The sequence below is a fragment of the Anoplopoma fimbria genome, chromosome 17 (genome assembly GCF_027596085.1).
Source record: "Anoplopoma fimbria isolate UVic2021 breed Golden Eagle Sablefish chromosome 17, Afim_UVic_2022, whole genome shotgun sequence".
Classification (NCBI taxonomy): Eukaryota; Metazoa; Chordata; class Actinopteri; order Perciformes; family Anoplopomatidae; genus Anoplopoma; species Anoplopoma fimbria.
The window spans coordinates 4,958,102-4,981,289 of record NC_072465.1 but is presented as its reverse complement, the minus strand read 5'-3'; the positions used below and the strand labels follow the sequence as shown (position 1 = coordinate 4,981,289).

The window sequence follows — 23,188 nt, the reverse complement described above, 5'->3', positions numbered from 1 at the left end:
CACTTTCCATCTCATCACAGCTTTCCATCACCATCTGCTAAAACATAAGTCACAGGCCCGCAGCAGGAAAGTACTTAGCATTACTGACACAACAGTATTACACATGATATCCAAACTGAATTAAAGTCTGATGACGGAGAGACAAGCAAAGACACAAAAACGTCTACACTCAGCAGCTGGACAGCTAAACAACAACACAGCAGACGCAAAACAAGTCCTGACATATTCCCCTCCGTCTCCTCATGTGATGGGCCCGATTGCCAGCCGGCTGAGGAATGATCTAATTTTAAACTCAACGCTCTTGTTTTGTCTCAGCTCTCCTGACTACTGTTACATTTCCTGTCTGGGATCAGGCCCACCTGTGGACTCTGAGACGTCAGAGCCGAGCCAGAGCTCAAACATTCCCCCCTCGGCTCCCCCGAGGGCCCGAACTCACTCTGTGACATCACAGCCTGGCCCAGCCAACTGAGAGCTGTCATCTCCCGATTGTCGGCCAATCACCTCTCCTGAGGATTCAGACTAAATATAGTTCCAAGGCATGAAAGGAGACTCGAGAAGAACCGTGGTGAACTCAAAGTTAATGTCGTGGCTGCAGTTTAGAAAAATGCTGGTGCTTTAAAAGAAGACAAGGGTGGAAATCTTCAAATGTATGAAGGAACTAATGTCTGCCACAGGAACAATGTTGGGGTTATGCAACTTTTTCATTAGGAGAACTCAAAAGAAAGAGACTAGTTTTAACATCTGTGGGTCTACATCAAAACTGAGAAAGCTACATCAGTTTGAGATGGTTTTACTTGAACTTTTGGGACAAAAGGTGGATAATAATAACAAAAGACAAGTCAAAAACACAGATGTTACAGCAGTTTCCCTAAAAAACACAAAACACTAATTTGTCCTTTCAAACCCCACATACACAGTCTGTGGCTTTGGGGCGCATTGCACATCTGTGCCAACAATACACCTTTATAAATCTAGTAACACTCTACATTTTCCCCCATTGTCAGAAAGTGCTCAAATTGTTCAACTTAATTTGCTATGGCGAAGAACAAAAGACTCCTGATGCCATAAAAGTACAATTAAGGCTTACCACACATTTCCAGAGTCTCTGCTCTGTTGTGTGAATGCGGTGCAAACATGTCATTTGTTTACTTTTCCTCCGGTACATGAAGCACAAAGCAGACACAGCCCAGAGGACATGTTGCCTATTAGTCTTTGTCTTTGACCCGGTTTCCTGGTGCAGTTTGGTTACTGGTGGAGAGCCGGTGTGAGCTCCACTGCTCTCTGCTAACCGGGGGTCTCTGGGGCATGGCACACACATGGAAGCACTTTAGAGCTTCACTACACTGCAATTGGGCCTATTACCATAATTACAGCTTTAAAGCCCCAGCAATTTGTATGAGGCATGCACCAGCGCAACCAGCAGGCCTTTGGCCCTGCGGAGCAACAGCAACAGCCCCCCCCCGCCCTCCTTTTGCTCTCTACACACTCTCTTTTGTCTGTGCATTTCATTCTCTCCTCTCATTCTCTGAGTTGTTCCCTTTTTTTTTTTTTTTTTTTTTTTTTTTTTTTTTTTTCCTCATTCTCCACCTTCTCTGGTTACATCAATATCAGGAGAGAAAATGATTTTTCAGGAGTTCATCATGTTGTAGAGCTTAAGGTGCATGCTCTCTGGGGCTGCACAATGTGAGTGAGTTTTCCAGCTGGCCCCAGAGGATGGTTGGAGGAGATAGCGGTGGATGGAAAGAGAGGAAAACATCAAAAGGTTGATGTGCGGTGCAGAGGTGGGAGAGGGGAATCAAAGAGCTCCCCCTGTACATTAACACTTGGTCACTGTTGCAGCTGGGGAGAGCAGGATTTAGGGTTTTCCATAGGGGCCCCGCCAACTATCGTGCAGTAGTCTCAAACATGAGCTTTATTAGAATTGAAGGCTGGCTTATTACGGATGTCTGAAAGCAGTTTGTAGGGGATCACCCTTGGCTCATATTAAATACAAAGCTGAAATGCAATTTGTCTTTGATTAGATTCCAGCACAGCAAGTCTACACAAACAAACAATAACACAGTGGTTTGTGTTTGCAAGTGTTTATGAGTGTGTTTGTGAGACAGAGAGACGGAGAGAGATGTCCCACTGGTGTTTTGGCCCAAGTCCCAAACCAAATCTGCAACAAGCCTTAAGCCGAGGTGCATCTTAACTAAATGCTGCCGGCTTGTACACAAGCGGGGCCTATTAGTCAACGCGGCTGAGGGTTTGTTTTAGTGCTGGCAGCCCTCTGCGGCCCCATTAGACCTGGCCTTTTTGTCCGGTGTGCATCATAAACACATCAAAACGCTCAAATAAACCCTTCCACTTGGCCCCTGGAACACCTTAATCAATAGGACAGTGCAGCCACTGGGCAGGAAAAGCTTTTAAACGTGTCATTTTTCAGCAGCGGCTGTAAATTCACGCCCCCCCAGGAGAGCAGCTCTATCATCAAACTTGATTACGTGAGGGATCAGGCGGAGTTAAATCAAATCCTGTAAAATAGGTTTTTAAATGGCGCTGGGATGAAACAGGTTGTGTGAAGAGGCTGTTCTGTTTTAAACAACCACAATGGGCCTCTGAACTTCTCCCTAACACGAGGACACACACTCACCCTCGAAGGCCTTGGCTCTTCCACACGTCGTGGAGCACTAGTGGGATGTTGCCCCTCGCTGTGGTCGACCCGGCCTGGAGAGAGAGAGAGAGAGAGGGAGAGGAGAGACAGAAAGAGGAAAATAGAGGTGTGATGACGGATGGATCGTCTCCTTCACTTCCTGCTTCTCCAACAGACACCCTGTTTAGTCTTCCCCAGCTGAGCTTCCTTCAGCTCCCCCTCCCTCTTCTCATTCCTCTGTGTCTCCCTCTGTTTCTCCTCACGGACAGCTGTGTCAGCGAAGGTGACACCTCCGACACCCACCCAGGCACCTGCTCGGCAACGCAACCGGCCATTTGCCCACCCAAAAACACACTCGACAAGTCCCCCCCCCCCCCGTCTCCCTCCTCGCCCGTCAGTCTAGGACTTTTATTTACACAATACGGCTTAGTCGGCCAGGGAGTTTTTAATCCATCACTGTGGAGTGGAAGAGGGGTATGAGAGCTGCAGGATAGGGCCAGTCGGGGGTTAAGTGAGGGCGGGTGGTGGCGGAAACAGAAAGAGACAGTGGAGGGCACAGCTAGACGAGGAGAAGGGAGGAAGAGTATGTGTGTAGGTGCGTGCACGCCAATCTAAGCTACGGCTCACTGAACATGTATGAAACAGTTTGTGGCATCCGATGTTAATTGTGACTCCCAGATCTTCAGAACGAGGAGGATTCCCTCATTTTATTCATGTGAGGATGTGAAAAAAACACCCACCCCTATTCCTTATGTTTCTGTTGGAGACAGGTGGCTGACAAGGTTTCTTTTCTTTCACCGCTGTGGAACGGTGGAAGGAGGGAATGGAGGAAGAGGGTGACACACACACACACACACACACACACACACACACACACACACACACACACACACACACACACACACACACACACACACACACACACACACACACACACACACACACACACACACACACACACACACACACACACACAGTTGTTTAAATAATCCTTCAATCTGACGTAGAGGAGCGATTTGCTGGTCTTGTAGTAAGTTATCCTTATGCTGACTTACAAAAATATCTTCAGGCAGCTCAACCTATACATTTATTTTGGCTTCCTGCTTTGTTATCTGAGCTTCTCTCAATCGTGTGTGAGTAGTATAAACATGTGCTTCATGCTGACCTTCTCTGCGTTCTTGGCATCTACAGCGATCCATGCAATGCATTCAATGAGATTAAACGACAGTGATGACTGTTCAACTAGGTGTTAGACCATGCCAGCCTGGACATTGACTCCTGTGTTCCCCACAGTTAGTTGCAGTGGAGGGTAGCGAACATGACATTGATGGCAGCGGTGTGGTTCAGTGGCAGGAAAGATGCCAGCCTGAGGAGAAGAGCAGTGTTGTACAGTAGCAGCGTAGGATGCATGGAGCGGCAGCGTGGTGGGCCAAGCATGTAGCTGGCACTGCAGCCAAAGCGGTGTGGCCAGGAGTCCTGCCCTGGAGAGGCTTTACACGTCCAGCTGTGTCCTGGATATCCGCCCACTTTGACCTCGCCTCAGCCAGGCTGCCTACTGCACAACACCACTCTTTCATTCTACCCGCCGTAGAAGAGAAAGAACCTTCTCCTCTGCTACTGTGGTGACGGAAACTAATGTGACAAGTTCCAACACCCACATTTCCTCCCCTTCGTCCAATTCAAACTATCCATTCCCATCAACACCAGCCGTCCTCTCTCTCTCTGTCTCTGGCTCCATTTCACTCTCATGCCTGGACTTGTCATCCCTTCCTGCTGAGGGAGTTGAAGATAGAAGCCAAACTTAACTCTGACATGATTTTAAAAAATGATGTTTCCTTTTAAGGTGAGGCACTTCAGGTGGAAATAGAAAGTCCATTTTGAAATATGCTGCTTTAATATATTTTATGGCCTCATAACTTACACAAAGCACATTTACGATTGTATCTTTTCGTACATTTTTTATTAGAGCTGAAACAATTGAATAAATGAATAACAACGTCTTAATAATAAAATCAAATTTTAAAAGCAAAAATGCCAAAAAATTCTCAATTGCATCTCAATTGTGAGGACTTGCTGCTTTTCTTCTCATATGTGATAGTAAACTTATGTTTCTGTATTTAAGTTAGACAAAATAAGACATTGCCTTGGGTTTTAGGAAAAATCCATGGGCATGTTCCACTATTTTGTGATATTATTGAGACAAAGCCATCAATCATTGGGTGAGAAAACAATTTACGGATGAAAATCATCAAAAATAAAAATAAAACTTTGTTGCAGCCCTTATATTTGTGCTATCTGAGTCAAATATAAACAGAAAGGGAAGATTCGGCAGCTCCTTGACATATTCCCATTCTCTTTGACTTTTGAACTTGACAACTACATTTTTTCTACAAATTTAACATGCCACTTTTGTTCATGACAAAAGACAAAAGAAAGCCTGAAAGGTGCACATAGGATGTTTCTTTTGTCATGTCTTTCTAATGGACTATTTTTCGTTTTCATAATGCATATTTTAAAAAATCCAAAGAAAAACCTTTTTAAAAACCATTACAATTACAAACTACTAAATTATTCCACAGAATGAAGTAGGAAAATCCACACTGGATGGACTGTAAACACAGAAACCTCCAGTATGATGGCAGGAAAAAGTTTGAATTGCATACAAGAATCATATTGGCTTCCATTTTGTTGAATACCTAGAGAATACATAGCGCTGGGGTTTTATCTCTTTGTCTTAAGTGACTTAAGTGAATCAAAAACTTGGCCTTATAAAGTTATAAGGGGACCCTGTTGAGGCAGCACAGGCCAAGTCCTTTGCTGGTGGTAAATTACAGCAGCTGCATTTCATATAATGTTTACAGGAAGCTTTGGTTCTGTGCTGGTCCACCTTCAGCCAACTGCTTCTCGCAAGCGATCATGGCTGTCTGAGTGTTTTGTTAATTCCAGTATCTCATTAATTCGTTTGGTTGTTGGGGGTGGAGGGGACGGAACACTGTGTCTTCTCCAAGGACAGCCTGTGTGTGTGTTTGTGGGGGGGCTGACTGGGGGTAACTCTGAACTCACTACCCTTTACACACACACACACACAGGACACAGGACATAGTGAGGGAAGCCAGACGTACAGTTAGAGCGAGCCAGAAGTGAAAGAGGAGGTGGACAGAGGTAGGAAGAGGAGGGACACCACAATACAGAGGGAGAGGGAGAGGGAGAGGGGAGAGAGAGAGAGAGAGAGAGAGAGAGAGAGAGAGAGAGAGAGAGAGAGAGAGAGGACAGACAGAGTAGAGGAGCTAACAGGAGAGGACGCTGGCCTTCTGGTTCACCTCCCGGTGACAAGCAGCCTCGAGATGGAAATTCCTCTAGAGCAGCAACAAGTCCTCACTCTAACACTAACCATGTACCCAAACATGTCTTACCGACACTGTCCATAGTCCAGGTCGGATGATCGATGTGTGTATGATTCACTACTGTCCCGGTGCTACCTCGGCCTGTTTTGTCCTCTGAGCTGACACTGTTTTAAAATTTGCTCAGGCTGCAGTCCCGCTCAGCTCTCTGCCTGCGAGGCATCACCTGACAGCGGTGTTTAAAACTCGCTGCCAGAGGAGGTAGAGTGCTCTGTGTGTGTGTGTGTGTGTGTCTGTGTGTGTGTATACCTTTGCGAGCATGATCCTGGTCTTTGCCACGTCAAGAGGAGTGGTAACAATTGCTGCTACTGCACCTACAAAAGACACACACACACACACACATTTAGCAAAGTGTTGACTTAAAAGGCCCTCTCTTTGCTCTCAGAAGAGTCTTTAAATATTGAAAATAAACCTGTAAAAAAGTCCAATTACTTAACCACAGATACAGAAACATATTAACTCAGCAATAAATAGAGCAACTCTTGGCCTCCTGCTCCGTTTACTTCATAAAAATGATAATATTCCCCATCCGAGACCTTCCCGGTTAGTAGACCACAAAAACCAGACAGACACACTTCTATTCCCCCGCCCCCTCATACTGTTTCATCCAAGACCCACCTTCCACTCCACACACACACACACACACACACACACACACACACACACACACACACACACACACACACACACACACACACACACACACACACACACACACACACACACACACACACACACACACACACACACACACACACACACAGTTTTTCCAACACACTCAGGCACAGGCATACACACACACACCATTTATGCACAAGAATGAAAAAAAAACACATTTGGATACATTCAAATGCACACAAAAGTCACACACACACACATATATGTGGACATATTCAGACCCACAAATGCACACACATACACACTCCCTCCAATTAGTTTTATAGAACAGTTACACCCTAACTTCCTTCCATCCCTCCAAATTGGAAGCTGGACGGGCGGCCCCGATCCAGAGGTGTCCCCGCTGAGCCGCAGTGTGTGAAAGTGGGAAACTGTGTATGTGCGTGTCACTTACGCCACAAACATAGCAACTGCTCTAGGTAAACATATCCATATGGGCCACCGAGGAGCAATGTGACTGTAAGTGAGCTGGGGATACAGGAAAGCATTAGGATCAGTGTGGTGTAACACACCGTTACATTTTACTAGTTAATGCTGGCTCATTAAAAGATTTGAGGATTTAAATGATATTTTTTTCCTACTTGGGAAACTTCAGCAAGGATAAAACAGCCTGTACTGCAGCCTGTTTTGTAATAGTATTGGATAGCAGTAAAAAAGGACACATTATCCCTACAAATCTTACAACACGGAGCGCTAAATTGGAGGATCTAAATTTGGCTGGAAAAAAAACCATGTGATGAGTTAGACGCAAATCAGACGGTGATGTAATCTCGTCCCTAGCGAGAAATCTCGTCCTCAGCTTTTTATTCTCTAGGTGGCTCAAATGGGGTCAAGTCCGTCGTAAGTCAGGGCGGTTTACGAGTGGAGATATTTAGGATGATTAAAGGCGCCTGTGTGAGCATTTCCAGTGTCAAACAGATTACGTACGAGTGAAAGAGAGAGTGTGAAGCGCGATGTAAGGGGAAGTGACTGAAACTTGAGGATCCCTCTTGGACAGCGGCTCGGTCGCACTGGGACGTGAACTTGATTCCTACCCTGGACCCACACCCCTCCCATACTGCCACCACACTACCCCCTCCCCCCTCTTTCCTTATCCCTTTGTCACAGATTGCATTTTATCCTCCCAATTACATATTTTTCAATCAGCTGAATGCTATAATACTACAGATCTCTATACGTCCGTATTTATTAATAGTTAAAACATTATTAAGGGTTTAATCTACATTACTTTACAGAAGGTTCAACCCATTTAATGTAAGAAGTAATAACCTTTGTCTGACAACTCAAAAAAGTATGAAGGACTTATCAAAATGATGCACTCTGTTCCTTATTTCACATATCTTTTTTCCTCTGCATGTCTGTCTGACACCAACTAATCCATATCTCCAGTCTCCTCTTTCTCCTATTCTGTTCTGATTTCTTTCTCCTCTTCCTCCCAGCGTGGACTGAGACCAGGTTTGGGCGGCGCAGAGCCACGTCTCAGCTCCTTGGGGTGCTGTTTCCTCATCCCCTCTTCTCTCCTTCACCTCCATGTCTCCATCAACCCTGGAGAAGCTAACCTCGACTTTCCTTTCCTGTCTGGCGTGTTGTGGCGTCACAAGAGTTATGGACCGAAATCATCCAAAAACTGCTCCACGGACGGATCTGCAGAACTGTTCTTCTGAAAAATATCCATTTTGTTTGTGGTTCTGCCTTTTCATCATGAAAAAAAAGATAGATGATGTGACGCATTTTTTATTCAGAGCTCCAATACTGGAACCCTGGGACCCAAGACAAGACCCGGGACCTGTTCTCTTAGCATGGGTCCCTGGTCTGTTTAACATCGGATCCGAGAAGACCCTGCCATGATCAGACAGCGCTGATCAGGATTCAAGAAAACTACAATGCTTCCAAATAAATTGCGTTTGTCGTCAGTTATCTTGAGAGCAAGTGGACTTAGCCATGCTGTTCCAATCAACTACAGAGGAATAACAAAAAACCTTTGTTTTGCCTGCTTTCTTGGCAAGGAGAATGGATTATGCAGGATAGACGGGTACTAAAACTTACATTTGATACATTGGGTTAGACGCAAAGTTATGTTTTGACAACTTGTAAATCAAACTCAACTTTATAACAGCAATCAGCTGTGAAATCAGTGCCAATCAGGGTTTGGTCCATCAGGTCTCAGTTATGGATGGGTCTGCGTTCCAGCTTTCAAACAAAAGACTGGTCTGCCCCCTCTGGATAAATATTATTCTCTCTGCTTACAGTGAACTTGCACAAGACTAGTTTGTTTTTTGTACGCCTTCATGTCAGTATCTGGCAATTGAATATATTTTTACTCTGTCAACACCTCTCTATCAACTTCAAACTTCAAGTGGAAAAACTAAATGATCTTAAAAGGCATAAACGAAAGCACAAACGATAGCATCCAAACACACTTTCATCTAAGTACTAAATAAACAGTTAAAAAAGGGTAATATTTGATTGAACATAAGACCAACTGAGCTGAATGCGCTGCACACCCACACAGGTGTTTCCACTTATTCTGACTGATTAGACTTCTGCTTGAGGCTGGGAGGAGCTATGCTTGGAATAACGTGATGTCACTATACTCATTGAACCAATCAGAATTATTGGTGTGAGAGATGCTGTATTTTGTCCCGTCCTACAGATGCAGATAAGCTAATAGGAGAGTCATGTGGATGACAGTCACCTTCACAGTTATGAGGTCTAATCAAGCATATTAAGTGAAAACACCTGTGGAGCTGTAACCATGGGTATGTAGAGGAGTAAATGAAGGGTTTTGGTCACATGTACATAATAGATGTCCTGCACCTAATTCTAAATCATTGTACCCCCAGATATCTAACAAAAGGCCCCACAAGCACTAACATTTTTTTTATTTTTCTTACAAAATGTGTCCAGCATTAAATTGGATTTGAAATCTCCACCTTGAACAAGTCAATTTAAGCAACGTTAACATCGCATGCTTTTTTTTCACTCTTCAATGCAGGACTCGGTAACATGGAATCAATAATGGACAGTTTTAGGATCATTAGTTAATAATATTACCAATAAATAAGGTATAAACGTAACTCAAAGCATTTCTATAACTCTGTGTGTGCTGGGATTGCCCTCACACATGGCTCTCAACATGCTAGCTAGCCAGTGGCTAGAAGATCGTTGAAATAATGGCACAAACAGTGTAATCAACGGCAACTGCTGTAACTTAACCTCAGTGCAGAGCAGCAACCATTGAGACACACAGAGAGGGAGCACATTCTTAGTAGAATTATGTTGCCAGTGGCAACGTTATTGGTGTTCGAAGTTAGTAAAAATGTACGCACTTTGAGTTGCATTTGAAACATTGACAATCACTGAATCTCTTCAACTTTTAGCCCCAACCTAGTATTTATTTCTTGTTTTTTACAGTCTGATGTAATTCTCTCTAGTGTTTTTCTTTTTCTTTTCCCCTATTCATCTTGTTTTTAGTCCACTCCACTTCCCCTCATCCACTCCTTTCCTGCGCCTTTCTCTCTCTCTCTCTCTATTAAACCACTTCAGGCCCCAGTGCTCAGGAGGTCACACAGCTGCAGGGGCCCATACCCAGGAACCGGCCCCTCTCATCCCTGCAGTCTCCTCCCTCCGTTGTCTGTCTCTCCCCTGATACTCATCCAGACTAAAACAGAATCATAGGAGTCTGCTATGGTATGATTTTTTTTGCTTAGTATCTTGAGAACTATGATTATGAGGCATTTTCTGAGACAACAAAGCCAAACCACTGTATTAAAATGTCCTCATTTAGAGCTGAGCAATGTCTTAAAAAATGGCTGGATTTGCTTTTTTTTTTTTGCTTTTTTTCATCCATTGCACTACTCAGCTCTTTTTTCTGCACTGCTCTGCCTTGCTGGTGAGGATGTGATTTGCCAGCTGAGCTCACCTTTGTGGAATCTGACAAAAATGTGGCTTTGGGTAAACTTGTCCTGCCCTCCTACCCATCTATTCACCTATCCATCCACGGATTTAGCCATCCATCCCTCCCTCTCCTCCCTCTTCCTCCCCCCGTCTCCCCCCCCTCCCCTCCCCTCCTTCTCCGCCTCTTTCCCAAAGCAGCAAATAATCCCCTGCACCTGCAAAAGCTCCGCACACTGCAGCCTGCCAAGAGTAGAGCGTGTGACCTTGCCTCCGTGACCACAGAGTCTGGGAGAAAGAGAGGGAAATGTCGAGAGAGAAGGAGAGGATTGTCGATAGAGGAGGATGATGAAAGAGGGAGAAAGAGGGAGGGAAACAAAAGAGGGAAGATTGGAGTTAGCAGAGATATCAGACACATTGAAAACACATTGTGAACCTTGGTCTTGCTCTAGGGGTCCAGGGCCCACAGCTGGGAACCGGGCTGTCCGGCTATTTTTGTGTAGCCTTTTTCTCCCCAGTGATGTCATGCTACTAGTTTCCCAAGAAACGGGACGGGACAAGGGGGGGAGGCATGAGAATATGCTGCAGCCCCTCTCAATCATCTTTACACATTCTGTCCAGATGCCATCATGTTGAAGTACAGTAGGTCATATCACATGACCTTATCAACACTTTCTTTTACTTTTGTTAACATTAAGCACTACAAATTTTATTGATTAAGTCATATAAATATACACATGGGAGTCACTCAAATAACGTTGGCCAGGGCGTTCGTCACTTGAGCATCCCACAGAATAAAGAGAAATTACAAAACTGCAACAATATACACTTGGGAACTGAGCAACTGGTGTTTCCTTCTCCTTTCCCTCGTACATAGCATACTGTTCCGAGCGTTTAGTAGTGTAATGATGCTTGGGATTAAGGCGGCAGCAAGAAGTGGCAGTAAATTACATATAAAAAAAGTTAGGGTTGCTGACCGCCCCTCTTGAAATCTGTGCTCAACTTTTCGGTTTGGCTTAAGGCCTTTGTGTCGACAAATTCGAGAAGTGGGGGCGGATAGTGAAATTCCCCTTCGGTCGGATCTGGTCTGGTGGTGTGGTAGACCTGCTATAAAGAAGGTTGCCAGATTATTAGGATTTTGATAATAAAAATGACATTAAAGTAAAAAGCATTTTGTGTGTCTGAAAACGCTCACATCACAGGACTGCATGGCCAAATACAACTGGCTACTGACTGAAACCACCTGATGTTTTTGTTTGGAGAAGGAACTCTTGCGTCCCCTTTTTGCTCCCCCGACTAGTTTCAGCAAAGCGATGAGGAGACGGACTACGCAAGGTTAGTCTTTGTATAAAATGCATGTGGACAGCTTTGCTGCCTCGGGTGCTGGTGGTATGATTACTTCTCAGGGAGAGCAATTGAGCAACAGCATGGAGCGATTACTAATACTTTTCTTTGTCCAGTCGCCCCCTGTGAGTTTAATCGGTGGGCCTGTTATCTCATTCTCCTCCTATCTCCCACACATGTGGACATCACAAAAACCATGTGTGTGTGCACAGCACATGCAAACACAAACAAGTAAACACACAGTGAAAGAGAGAAAGGAGAAGAACTGGCAGACAGTGTGTACAAGCTCAGGATGTGTCATGTGTATTCCATTAGAGGATAGATTAAAAAGGAGATTTTTGTTTTCCACATCAAAGGCCTCACGCTGGGGGATTCCTCTCCGTCTCTCTTCCTTCTCCGAGTCTCTCCACCGCTTCCTCTTTGTTTCATGAATAAATAATAAGGGGTAAACCTGGGAAAACAAACTTTTTGACCTTTGAACCCTTGTGTCAGGGTCAGAGTTTGCACCTGGACGACTTCCCACAGGAAAGAGTTGGTAGGTCTTTGTGCATGCGAGTGTGTCAATACATCACGTATGTGTAGTGAGACAGCATTTGTAAGCGCATTTCATTGGTTTAATTTGGAGTTCCCATCGTGCCTTTGACACAAAATTCCTCAAATTTTCTGTGGCTCTCGCTTCATGTTGAATCATAACCTAAAAGTGTTACACCCTCCTGTTTTGCTAATGTTGTTTTTGAGGTCAGACCAGATGGGGGTAGTAAACTGTAGGTCTTATTCTACAGTTGCTGTTGGGAAAAACAACAAAACCACAATATTGAGGAATTAATGTGTGAAAGAACACTGAGAATTATTCACATGGATATTGAAGTCTGGTGAGAAAAAAATTAATCTCTTTGCAGTGACCAATGAATAAAATTGTTTATATTGTGTCACTCGCCTCCTGAATTATAAAGATGTTCTTGCCTGCAGATGCCTCTCCATGATATCACAGAAAATTGAGGACGAGTTGAACTTAATGCACTCCACGAAAGGATTTTTCTGCCTACTCCTCTTCCATCAGGCCCATAGCAATTGTTTTTTTTTTTTTCCTTTTCCTCTCTGATTCTCTCACTGACAGCTGTGCTGGCTTGGTGTGAAATAAAAAGAAAAAACTTCATAACGCAGCACATTACAGAGCAGATGGGAGATCTTGCCACACACATGCACTCTCAGATTCCTTCTCTCTGGCATTTTTTCCAGCCAAATCACGTTATTCTTGATAATGACCACCTCTGAACATCTTGGTGGTCACTCATACGAATGGCATTAATATTCATTTTTTTTTTCCTTCTCCTTGCTCGACCAGTCTCTGCCATTGTGGAAACTGAGGAAACGCCTCATTAGCTATACGGAGCACCATGTTAATACAGAGGATTCACATGGGAGGACTGGGCGTAGGGAGCCAATGGAGAAGAGGACTAGAAGAAAGAGGAGAGGAGAAGAGCGGTCCAGATTCCAGCAGTTCAGCTCTCCGCCAACGGACGTGTCCAGATGGCCTGGAGAGAGAGAGAGGGCCTTTGACCGAGGGACAAAGAGACACTTGTGAACGACCAAATCTAACTCTCACAAATGCTCAGACCACACACACACACACACACACATACACGTATGTACACACACAGCTGTGCGGTGTATTGTTCGTCTTAGCTCGACCGTTAGCTCCTAACATAGACGGAATGCTTGACTGTCCGCCTCTCGTGCCCTTGAGACATGATGTCACGCCAACGAAACGTCGTCTTTTCAAAGAGAAACAGCCTTTTATGTGATTAGGGCCACACAATGAAAAGAGAGAAGGGGCAAGGAGAGAGGAGAGGGAGATGAGAGAGAGAGAGAGAGGAAGAGACATTAAAAAAGCTAGAATGAGACAGATATGCAGGATATTCTCGGGATAAATTAAAGGCTGGTTTGATGGTAGTCGTGACAACCCATTAAATTGGGGCGTAAAATCCCATTTTGGCCTGCCACAATGATACAGGGGAATGCAGAGGGTGAGCCCGCTGTAAATGTGTCGGAGCGTAAGCACACTATTATAACTTTACAACGGATTTATTACTGAGAATAATTACTGTAAATGATGGTACGGAGGAATGGTGGAGAGTGGAGGGATGGAACAGATGGATAGTAAAGAAAGAGAGGGAATAGAGTCAGTTAGACACATTTATGGAAAGATCTGATACATACCTTTAAATATTCCCAAAGTGGAAACTGCACCAGCGAGAACGGGATCTGAAAAAAAGAAGTAGAGTTTTAATCATCAGGATTATCTCAGCATTCCTTTTTTTTCATTTTCTGGAGGTTCAAGTTTCATCTTTAACCTCCAATCTCCTGCACTTGTCATTCCTGCCACCTTTCTCTGTTTCCTCTTTCTCATCTGACTGCTCCCTTGATCCTTCTCACTGCTGATGATTAATGAATGAGACAGGCTGTGGTCTGGCAGTCCTGAATGGATAGATGGATGGATGGATGGATGGATAGATGGAGCAAACTTGAAAGGAGGAACAGAGGGATGGAGGGAGGGCTCTAAAAGTGATGGTTGGAGTGAGAGTGTTGCCACTGGAAACACTAAATCGGCTCAGACAGGAAGTTACAGCGGGAGGAAATCAACGGCATTGCCAAGGCAAGGGGCAAATGACACACAGTCAGACCACACACACACGCACACGCACACACACACACACACACACACACACACACACACACACACACACACACACACTTCCTGTCATCTTATGCTGCAGGAATGGCAGAGAAGGACAGGAAGGAAGAGAGAGAGAGAACAAAAACAAAAACCAAAGAGAGAAATAAATAAAGTGACACTGAGTTGTGTCATCAGTCTTTGATCACAGCAACAAGAGGATCATTCATCCATCTGCTCCGCCTCCTCCTCCTGTTCCATCAGACTACGTTAGCACGTCGGCAAAAGCTGGAGCGATCCAACTCTGAGTCAGCCGCAGCACAAAGACAGTACATGAACTGTGTTTATGCCTCTTAATGAGCTTATTAGGCACTTTGACCAGATGAACTGACCTCATATAAACACTCTGAAGGAGATTAACATGTATGCATGTGCTGCATCTGCTCTCTGAGAGCTGAACGTAAGACTTTCAAGATCTTTACAATGACTTGGAGTTTTAGCAAAGGCCATTTTAAAAACAAAGTACGACATAGAGCTGGCCAAACGAGTACTAATTCTGCTGAGCACAGCAAACTATGTTTCTGAAATGATCATGAATAACAGTATTAAAAGGGTGAGGCAAATCTAAGCCTGTCACGCTTTCCCTTCTATCACAAAGAAATAAACAAAAGCAGGCTTCTCATTTATTTTTTTTCATTTCATTTAGGGGCTCTCTCGACCGAGAGCAAGCTGTTTCCAGCATGACGTTGGCGGTGTAACAGTTATTAGGGGTCCCCTCTTAATACACTACACAGTGGGTACATAGCAAACTCTTAATAACTTAGTCCCTTAGCTCTCAAAAGCTCGCACTCGACAACGCCCTTCCTTGGGTCCTCAACGATATCCCCGCCAAGTGTGGAGTCGATCGGATGGACAGTTGTTGAAAGAAAACAACGGACGAATGGACAGAACTGAACCGAACATTTGATTGTTGCCTGACAAACGGGCCTGGTACATGGAGTATTCAGAAATGTTCCACTGGAAACTGGAAATCTGGTCCATCTGGGCATACACAAGCAAATTCTCTCAGTCCTTAGAGATGGTCTGAAAATTGTATTTGATGTAGATTTGGTATCCAGCCCCCATTATACTATGCAGAGTGACTCTGCCTCTGTTTTCCAACTGTGGTGAGATGAGAGAGCTTTCAAAAAAGAATAAAAGTGCACCTGTCTTTTATTACCACCACGATGAATTCTGGGTTTTTTTCCAGGCCAGGAAGAGAGAGAGACAGACTGGTGAGAGGAAAAAATGCAGGGGGATGTTGGAGTTAAAGCCACTATTACTCAATGTAAGTAGTAACGTTGTACTTGTAAATTGAAAGAGAAAGTTAGTGGACTTGATGTAGAAACTAATTTCAACTTTTTACTTAACCTTTTTTCTTTCCTTTAACTGAGTAATTCAAATCTATGTAGTACGGGATACCGTTTCTTTTACCGTTCCAAGTAATATTTCACAATATTCAATAAAGGCTTAATATTTTACATCAGCTTGAAATGTAGTTGAGAAAAATAGCCAAAAAAAGAACTGCAACGGGTGTAGTGAGAGACAGACAAATTGGTTCCTTCAGAGGATCTGGAAAGACTGATCCACCAATGATTTATGACTTGGTTTTGACACCCCTGGCACACCCCTGGCACACTGAGCGTGAGGTGTGTGTGTGTGTGTGTGTGTGTGTGTGTGTGTGTGTGTGTGTGTGTGTGTGTGTGTGTGTGTGTGTGTGTGTGTGTGTGTGTGTGTGTGTGTGTTGCTGCGTGTGTGTAATGCCTGGCATAAATGGAACATCTGAAAACCACATGTGGCCTGATTAAAATTGATAAGCCATTTATAGTGAAGAGAGGGCTCAGGGCACGCACGCATGCACGCACGCACGCACGCACGCACACTTGAAAAACACTGTGTGTTTGGTTATGTGAGTTATTAAATCAAATAAACAGGGTTGAAGACATGTGAGCAAATCACTGTGGTGCTATTTTTTCCCCCAGCTCTAATCACGTCAACAAGCTCTGAACAACAAATGCAATGCTTTAACCTGCTGTTGGTGGAGTGATTGAAGGAGATGACAGATGCAATCAATCTCTCAGCTGAATGAGGAATGGAGAAAGGCAGAGACAGAAAGAGAAGTGGTGAAAAAAGGGGATTGGGAAGGAATCCGTCTCTCCCTCCTTTTCTTTCCCTTTCTTAAACCAGTGCATCATACAACTGTGAACATCACGATAGAAAAGTATTTTTTATTTTCATTGGAGCTGAGAAATGCGTGCAGTGTGTTACCTGCTGTTGAATGAGTTTCACCACAACTTCAAATCCGTTTGTCACCGCTCTGATTTGCTCTAAAAACAAAACTAAGATATCTCAAAACAGCCCAAGGGAGCACGGCTTTTGTTTGTTTTTGCTATTGTTTATGAGATGTCGTAACCTTGGAGACAGACTTATGCATCACCATTGCACCTGATAGACAGAACATTGCTCATAACCTTCCTGTCCTCAAGTAAAGAAAGATTAAAACCCAGATATGTGTGGCCAAAGGACGATGAAATACTCCTCTCCAACAATTTGTCCATTCAATGTTCATTTCTGTGGCCCGATAATGAGTTTCAGAGAAGCTATACCCATCAGAACTGCTTTTAATTTGAACAAAAAATGTGCAAAAGTAATTGGCTCATAAGAAATGAAAGGCAAACCCTCACACAACATGCCAGATATGCAAAGTAACTCGATAAGCAGCCATTTCAACAACGTCACTGTAAATATCTAATGCACAGATCTAGACTTAGACACAGTGGGAACTGAAATGTTTGACTTTTGTCTGACTCCTCAGGCAAAACAGCTAAGCTCTCCACAATATCAGGGATCTGATTTATTAGTCCATCAGATTATTGTGCAAGTGCCTTAAGGGGATACACCACAGGTGAACAGGGTAAACATTACTTACTTACTTCTCTCTCTTTGATAACATAATTTATTACCCCAGTGTTTTTTAATTATTTTGTTTCAATTTTATTCTAAGGATTGTTTGTCTTATCAAATGTTTTTTTTGTGCTATTGATTAAATTGTCTCAGGTGTTTATGACTTGAATTATTTTTATTAATTGGTTGTTGCCACCTGTGGCTCTATCATAAAGATGTTTTAGTTTCATATTGTGAATTTGATGCCTGAAAAAAGTGTTTTGTGACCTAATTTTCAAGTCACTGATGTTCACAGGATGTTTCAATTCATTTTTAGGGTAAACTTACAAGTACAGTGGGTACGGAAAGTATTCAGACCCCTTTAAATTTTTCACCCTTTGTTTCATTGCAGCCATTTGCTAAAATCGAAAAAGTTCATTTTTTTTCGCATTAATGTACACTCAGCAACCCATCTTGACAGAAAAAAACAGAAATGTAGAAATTTTTGCAAATTTATTAAAAAAGAAAAACTGAAATATCACATGGTCATAAGTATTCAGACCCTTTGCTCAGTATTGAGTAGAAGCACCCTTTTGAGCTAGTACAGCCATGAGTCTTCTTGGGAATGATGCAACAAGTTTCTCACACCTGGATTTGGGGATCCTCTGCCATTCTTCCTTGCAGATCCTCTCCAGTTCTGTCAGGTTGGATGGTGAACGTTGGTGGACAGCCATTTTCAGGTCTCTCCAGAGATGCTCAATTGGGTTTAGGTCAGGGCTCTGGCTGGGCCAGTCAAGAATGGTCACAGACTTGTTCCGAAGCCACTCCTTTGTTATTTTAGCTGTGTGCTTCGGGTCATTGTCTTGTTGGAAGGTGAACCTTCGGCCCAGTCTGAGGTCCTGAGCACTCTGGAGGAGGTTTTCTTCCAGGATATCTCTGTACTTGGCCGCATTCATCTTTCCTTCAATTGCAACCAGTCGTCCTGTCCCTGCAGCTGAAAAACACCCCCATAGCATGATGCTGCCACCACCATGTTTCACTGTTGGGATTGTATTGGGCAGGTGATGAGCAGTGCCTGGTTTTCTCCACACATACCGCTTAGAATTAACGCCAAAAGTTCAATCTTGGTCTCATCAGACCAGAGAATCTTATTTCTCATAGTTTGGGAGTCCTCCATGTGTTTTTTGGCAAACTCTATGCGGGCTTTCATATGTCTTGCACTGAGGAGAGGCTTCCGTCGGGCCACTCTGCCATAAAGCCCCGACTGGTGGAGGGCTGCAGTGATAGTTGACTTTGTGGAACTTTCTCCCATCTCCCTACTGCATCTCTGGAGCTCAGCCACAGTGATCTTTGGGTTCTTCTTTACCTCTCTCACCAAGGCTCTTCTCCCACGATTGCTCAGTTTGGCTGGACGGCCAGGTCTAGGAAGAGTTCTGGTCATCCCATACTTCTTCCATTTAAGGATTATGGAGGCCACTGTGCTCTTAGGAACCTTGAGTGCTGCAGAAATTCCTTTGTAACCTTGGCCAGATCTGTGCCTTTTCTGTCAAGATGGGATTCTCATTTGCTGAGTGTACATTAATGACAGGTGTGTGCCTTTCCTAATCAAAAAAATTAACAATGAAGGAGTTTTTCGATTTTAGCAAATGGCTGCAATGAAACAAAGAGTGAAAAATTTAAAGGGGTCTGAATACTTTCCGTACCCACTGTATATAACATATATTATAACATTTAGCAATGACAATATATACAATTAAATCAGTATGAAAGCCAGTAAACAGTGACCGAGTGAGCTGTCATCATACAGTTACACTGCTATCCTGTGCAGCTTGTGACTGAGTGACTCAGTGTATCGCTCGAGGACACTTTGAGGAACCACCTGGTTGTAAATGGTTGCAGGTGCTGAACTTGAAGTCAAAAGGGGGACATTTTCTCTTACCATTGGGCCAGTGGGCGAACCGCATGGTTTTGACATTCTAGAGTTACAAAGAGGTCTGCCAGAAGTGTTGAGGGCACATTTAGACCTCAGCTTCATGTCATGGTAGACTAGCACACAGCCACGCAGACAGCCCGAGTCTTTCCACGCTAGGCTAGCATGAAGGCAGCCAGGCAGCATAAAATCCACACTGCTTCATGCTGCTCACTGCTGACTCGGTCTCCTCCTCCCTGCCTAGTATAATGCCTCAGCTACCATGGCCTATTCAGCACCACGAAGCCAAGCCAAGCCAAGCCAAGCCAAGCCAAGCCACGTGTGCATGTGCATGTGTGTGTGTGTGTGTGTGTGTGTGGATGATGATGATGGCCACACAATCCAGTCCTCATGTTAACAGACAGGACTACACATATCCCAGTAAAAAACAATGGATCGCACAATTACACCGTCAAAATGTTTATTGGCAAGGCAAATAAGAGATGGCATGTATTTATCTTGTTTCAGTGTATGATTTCACAGACCAAATGTGTAGCTGTTATTTAAACCATCAGTTAGCGGAGGAAATCACTACTCTGAAAGCAGAGCAGCAGTGATGTTTATGTCCATTGAAAATGACTGAGGTTTGCCGCCGCCTGCCAAAACTTTACTAGCTCACTCAACTCCAGCTTGAGCCAATCAGTACATTTCCATGGCCATGTGAGCAGAAACCGAACCATAACAATAACCAGGGAGAAAACAATGTTGAGGTCCGCGAACATGACGGATCAGTTGAAACAAAAATCTTGACACAAAACACACACGCAAGTAAACAGAAGCATTAATAATCATTACTAGAGCCAAGGAATAGAGAGCTTTACAACTCAAAGAATGTATAGTGTAATGGTTCAGCCATGCCAGCGCCTCAACAACTAATGAATCGAGTGCCATGAAATTTTGAACACATATTCATTGTCCCCATAGGATCTATCCTGCTGACTTTGGTGAAACCCCTGACTTTTCCTGTAGTAATCACCCACACAGGTTGACATTTCTGGTTCACAGTGAAATGTCTTGACAACTGTTGGATGGATTTCCCACTAAAGTCATTTTATGCAGGAAAGACAAACATCATCTTTATTTTAAGGATTATCTGCTCTTTTTTATGGTCTTAACAGTGAAGTGTAATTCTTTGGGTTTTCGGACTGTTGGTTGAACAGAAAAAGCTATTTGATGATGTCATCATTAGCTTGGCTGTGGGACTTCATGAGAGGCATTGCCACTATTTGCTGACATAATATATACCAAATTAAACAGTTAGTTATAGCACTACTTTTTTACCCATCTCTCTTACTTAACCCTAACAGGGATATTTCTAGGATAGGACGTTTTTGGATTTGGCGAAACATCATCTGTCAAATTTAATCAGGTGAGTGATTTAACCTTTTCAACCTGTTTCACTCTAGACTTAAGCTTTGCTGATATGATTGAGCAAGCCTTAGATTAATCCTTTGTTCACACAACTGTCTGGTCCTCTGTGTCTGTGTCTACACTCTCTGGCCCTCTAAAACATTTGGTTGTCTAAACTACTAAACATCTTCTTGACCATTTACTTCAAACCTCCATCAAACTCTTCTTTCTCAGTCCAGCAATCAACCTTCTCCACTCTACTGACCCAACTTTTCTTCTGATGTGTTGTGCCGTCTTGCGCCATCCCAAAGGAAAATATTTGGATCCCATTCGATCACCTCTTAGGTAAGAGCTACACTCACCATTGTGTACCTGTTTTTGATCAAATCATGCCAAAGTATGACTCTGCAACTTGGCCACGAAGTACAAAAACGGTGCTCCAGGAGCTCAGCAGCATCTGCTCCCAAAGCCCACAAACATCTGTGTCATCCAGCTGGCCTCCAGGGAGCAGATTCCACTGCTGGGAAACACATGACCAGCTCTCACAAAGACTTGCTATCCTGCATGTGTGTGTCTGCATTTTTGTATGAATATGTCGGCATACTTAATCATATTTCCGCTGATGTGTGTGTGTGTGTGTGTGTGTGTGTCTGAAGAGCAGGATTTTATGTTAGCTGGCTGACACATTTTGTCACTGATCAAAGGTGACAGTGCCACTTGCTGTGACTGTCAGGTACTATATTATAGGAATATGGAGATTGCCTTAGCTGTGTCACTTTGCTGACAGTGCTCCAGTTTGTGTGTGTGTGTGTGTGTGTGTGTGTGTGTGTGTGTGTGTGTGTGTGTGTGTGTGTGTGTGTGTGTGTGTGTGTGTGTGTGTGTGTGTGTGTGTATGTGTATGCGTCCTTGCCAACTGTATTAGTGCTAACTGTATTAGTATTCAGAGAGGCTTCGGGCTGTCACAGGTCCTTAGGCACTCAACGGAGGGCAGGAAAAACACATGTCAAAATATATTCACATTGAGCCTGATTGCAAGCAAGCCAGTTGGCTGCAATTTGACAAATGACATTTAATAGGTCATACCACTGCCTTGGCATACTGATGAGTATTTAGAGGGGGAGAGAAAGAGTAAGGAAGATGGATAATAAGATGGGGAGACAAGCAGACAAATGTATAGATGGCAAAAACAGACAGATGAGACATTATTTATCTTTTCCGACAGATTCCTTTCTCATCCCTTAATGGTTGCAGTTTTCCATATTCAAAACATCTACCTGCTGCTGAAACATAGTATAGTACCATTGAGATGATATAAAGCTAGTTTGTACCAATTACTTAACACTAACAGCGCATCAGAGATTTTTATACCACTGCAAAAGAAATACTGAATCATCAGTAATTTTTGTGTATGACGATACTGACTGGCAGGTGTTAAATTGAGCAGCAACAGCGCAACTTAAAGAAACACCTGGTCAATCATTTAACCACTGCTGTAAACTCTAAAATGATGATACACAGTACATGATTACCACTTGACATTATGTTACCAGAATACCTTCACTGCAAACAAAGAAGACTTCATTAAAACATCAGAGATGTCTGCGTTGGTGTGGGCGTGCTGTTTAAGGTACCAGTGAGACGGGCGCAACAATCTTGAAGTAAAAATGTGTCGTTCACGTTAACAGGTATGGCCAAGAATGAGGCCAAAGCAATGCATTGTTGTTGCAGCAAAAGTTTAGAGTGGGTCAGCTTTTTTGCTGCCACCCTCTATGTTGGATCAACGTCTACATCTTAGTTTGGGGTGCTGACAGGCTGACATTAAAAGTGCTAGATAAAAAAAGAAGGGTTCACCAAAGTTTTTACTATTCATTCTCTGAGGAGCATGAATGTCTGTAACCACATTTAATGGCAATCCATTTAAAAGTTATTGAAGCATTTCATTCTAAAACCACAAACTACAAAAAAAAACTGTTTGATTGGCAAGAGGGAAAGTCAGCGGATCATCATGAGTTTGTCATCTGGGCACCATGGATCTCTGGCAAACAGTCCAGTAGTTTTGAAGATATTCAGGTCGGGACCAAAGTTGCCATCCATAGAACCGTGGCGCTAGTGTGGCTTAAAATGGATTGAGATTTGAACACAGCCTACCATTTAATGTGCCAAGTGAACAAAAAAATAAATAAATGCTAAGTTGATCACATAGTTTGTTTTAAATTATTTTGTAATTCTTAAAGTGATGCTGAAAAGCATGACACTTTTCACAACAATAGTTAATGCTTAATGACATTGTTTACTGTCATTACAATGACGCCCTCACAGATTTT

The 23,188-nt window shown here is 43.5% G+C and overlaps 1 protein-coding gene across 2 annotated transcripts in view; it reads right to left on the bottom strand.

Moving 5' to 3' along the window:
- Window positions 1-23,188, bottom strand: part of slc25a26 (solute carrier family 25 member 26) — a 57,743-nt gene that overhangs the window by 3,960 nt on the left and 30,595 nt on the right. Inside the window, exons 6-9 of one of the 2 annotated variants that reach the window (XM_054616160.1) lie at window positions 14,170-14,214; window positions 10,824-10,893; window positions 6,283-6,347; window positions 2,633-2,706 (exon numbers count right to left, since the gene is read on the bottom strand). In XM_054616160.1, coding sequence (XP_054472135.1) covers window positions 2,633-2,706; window positions 6,283-6,347; window positions 10,824-10,893; window positions 14,170-14,214 — 254 coding nt within the window. The remainder of the gene's footprint in view (window positions 1-2,632; window positions 2,707-6,282; window positions 6,348-10,823; window positions 10,894-14,169; window positions 14,215-23,188) is intronic. The other variant, XM_054616161.1, reaches the window with a different exon arrangement.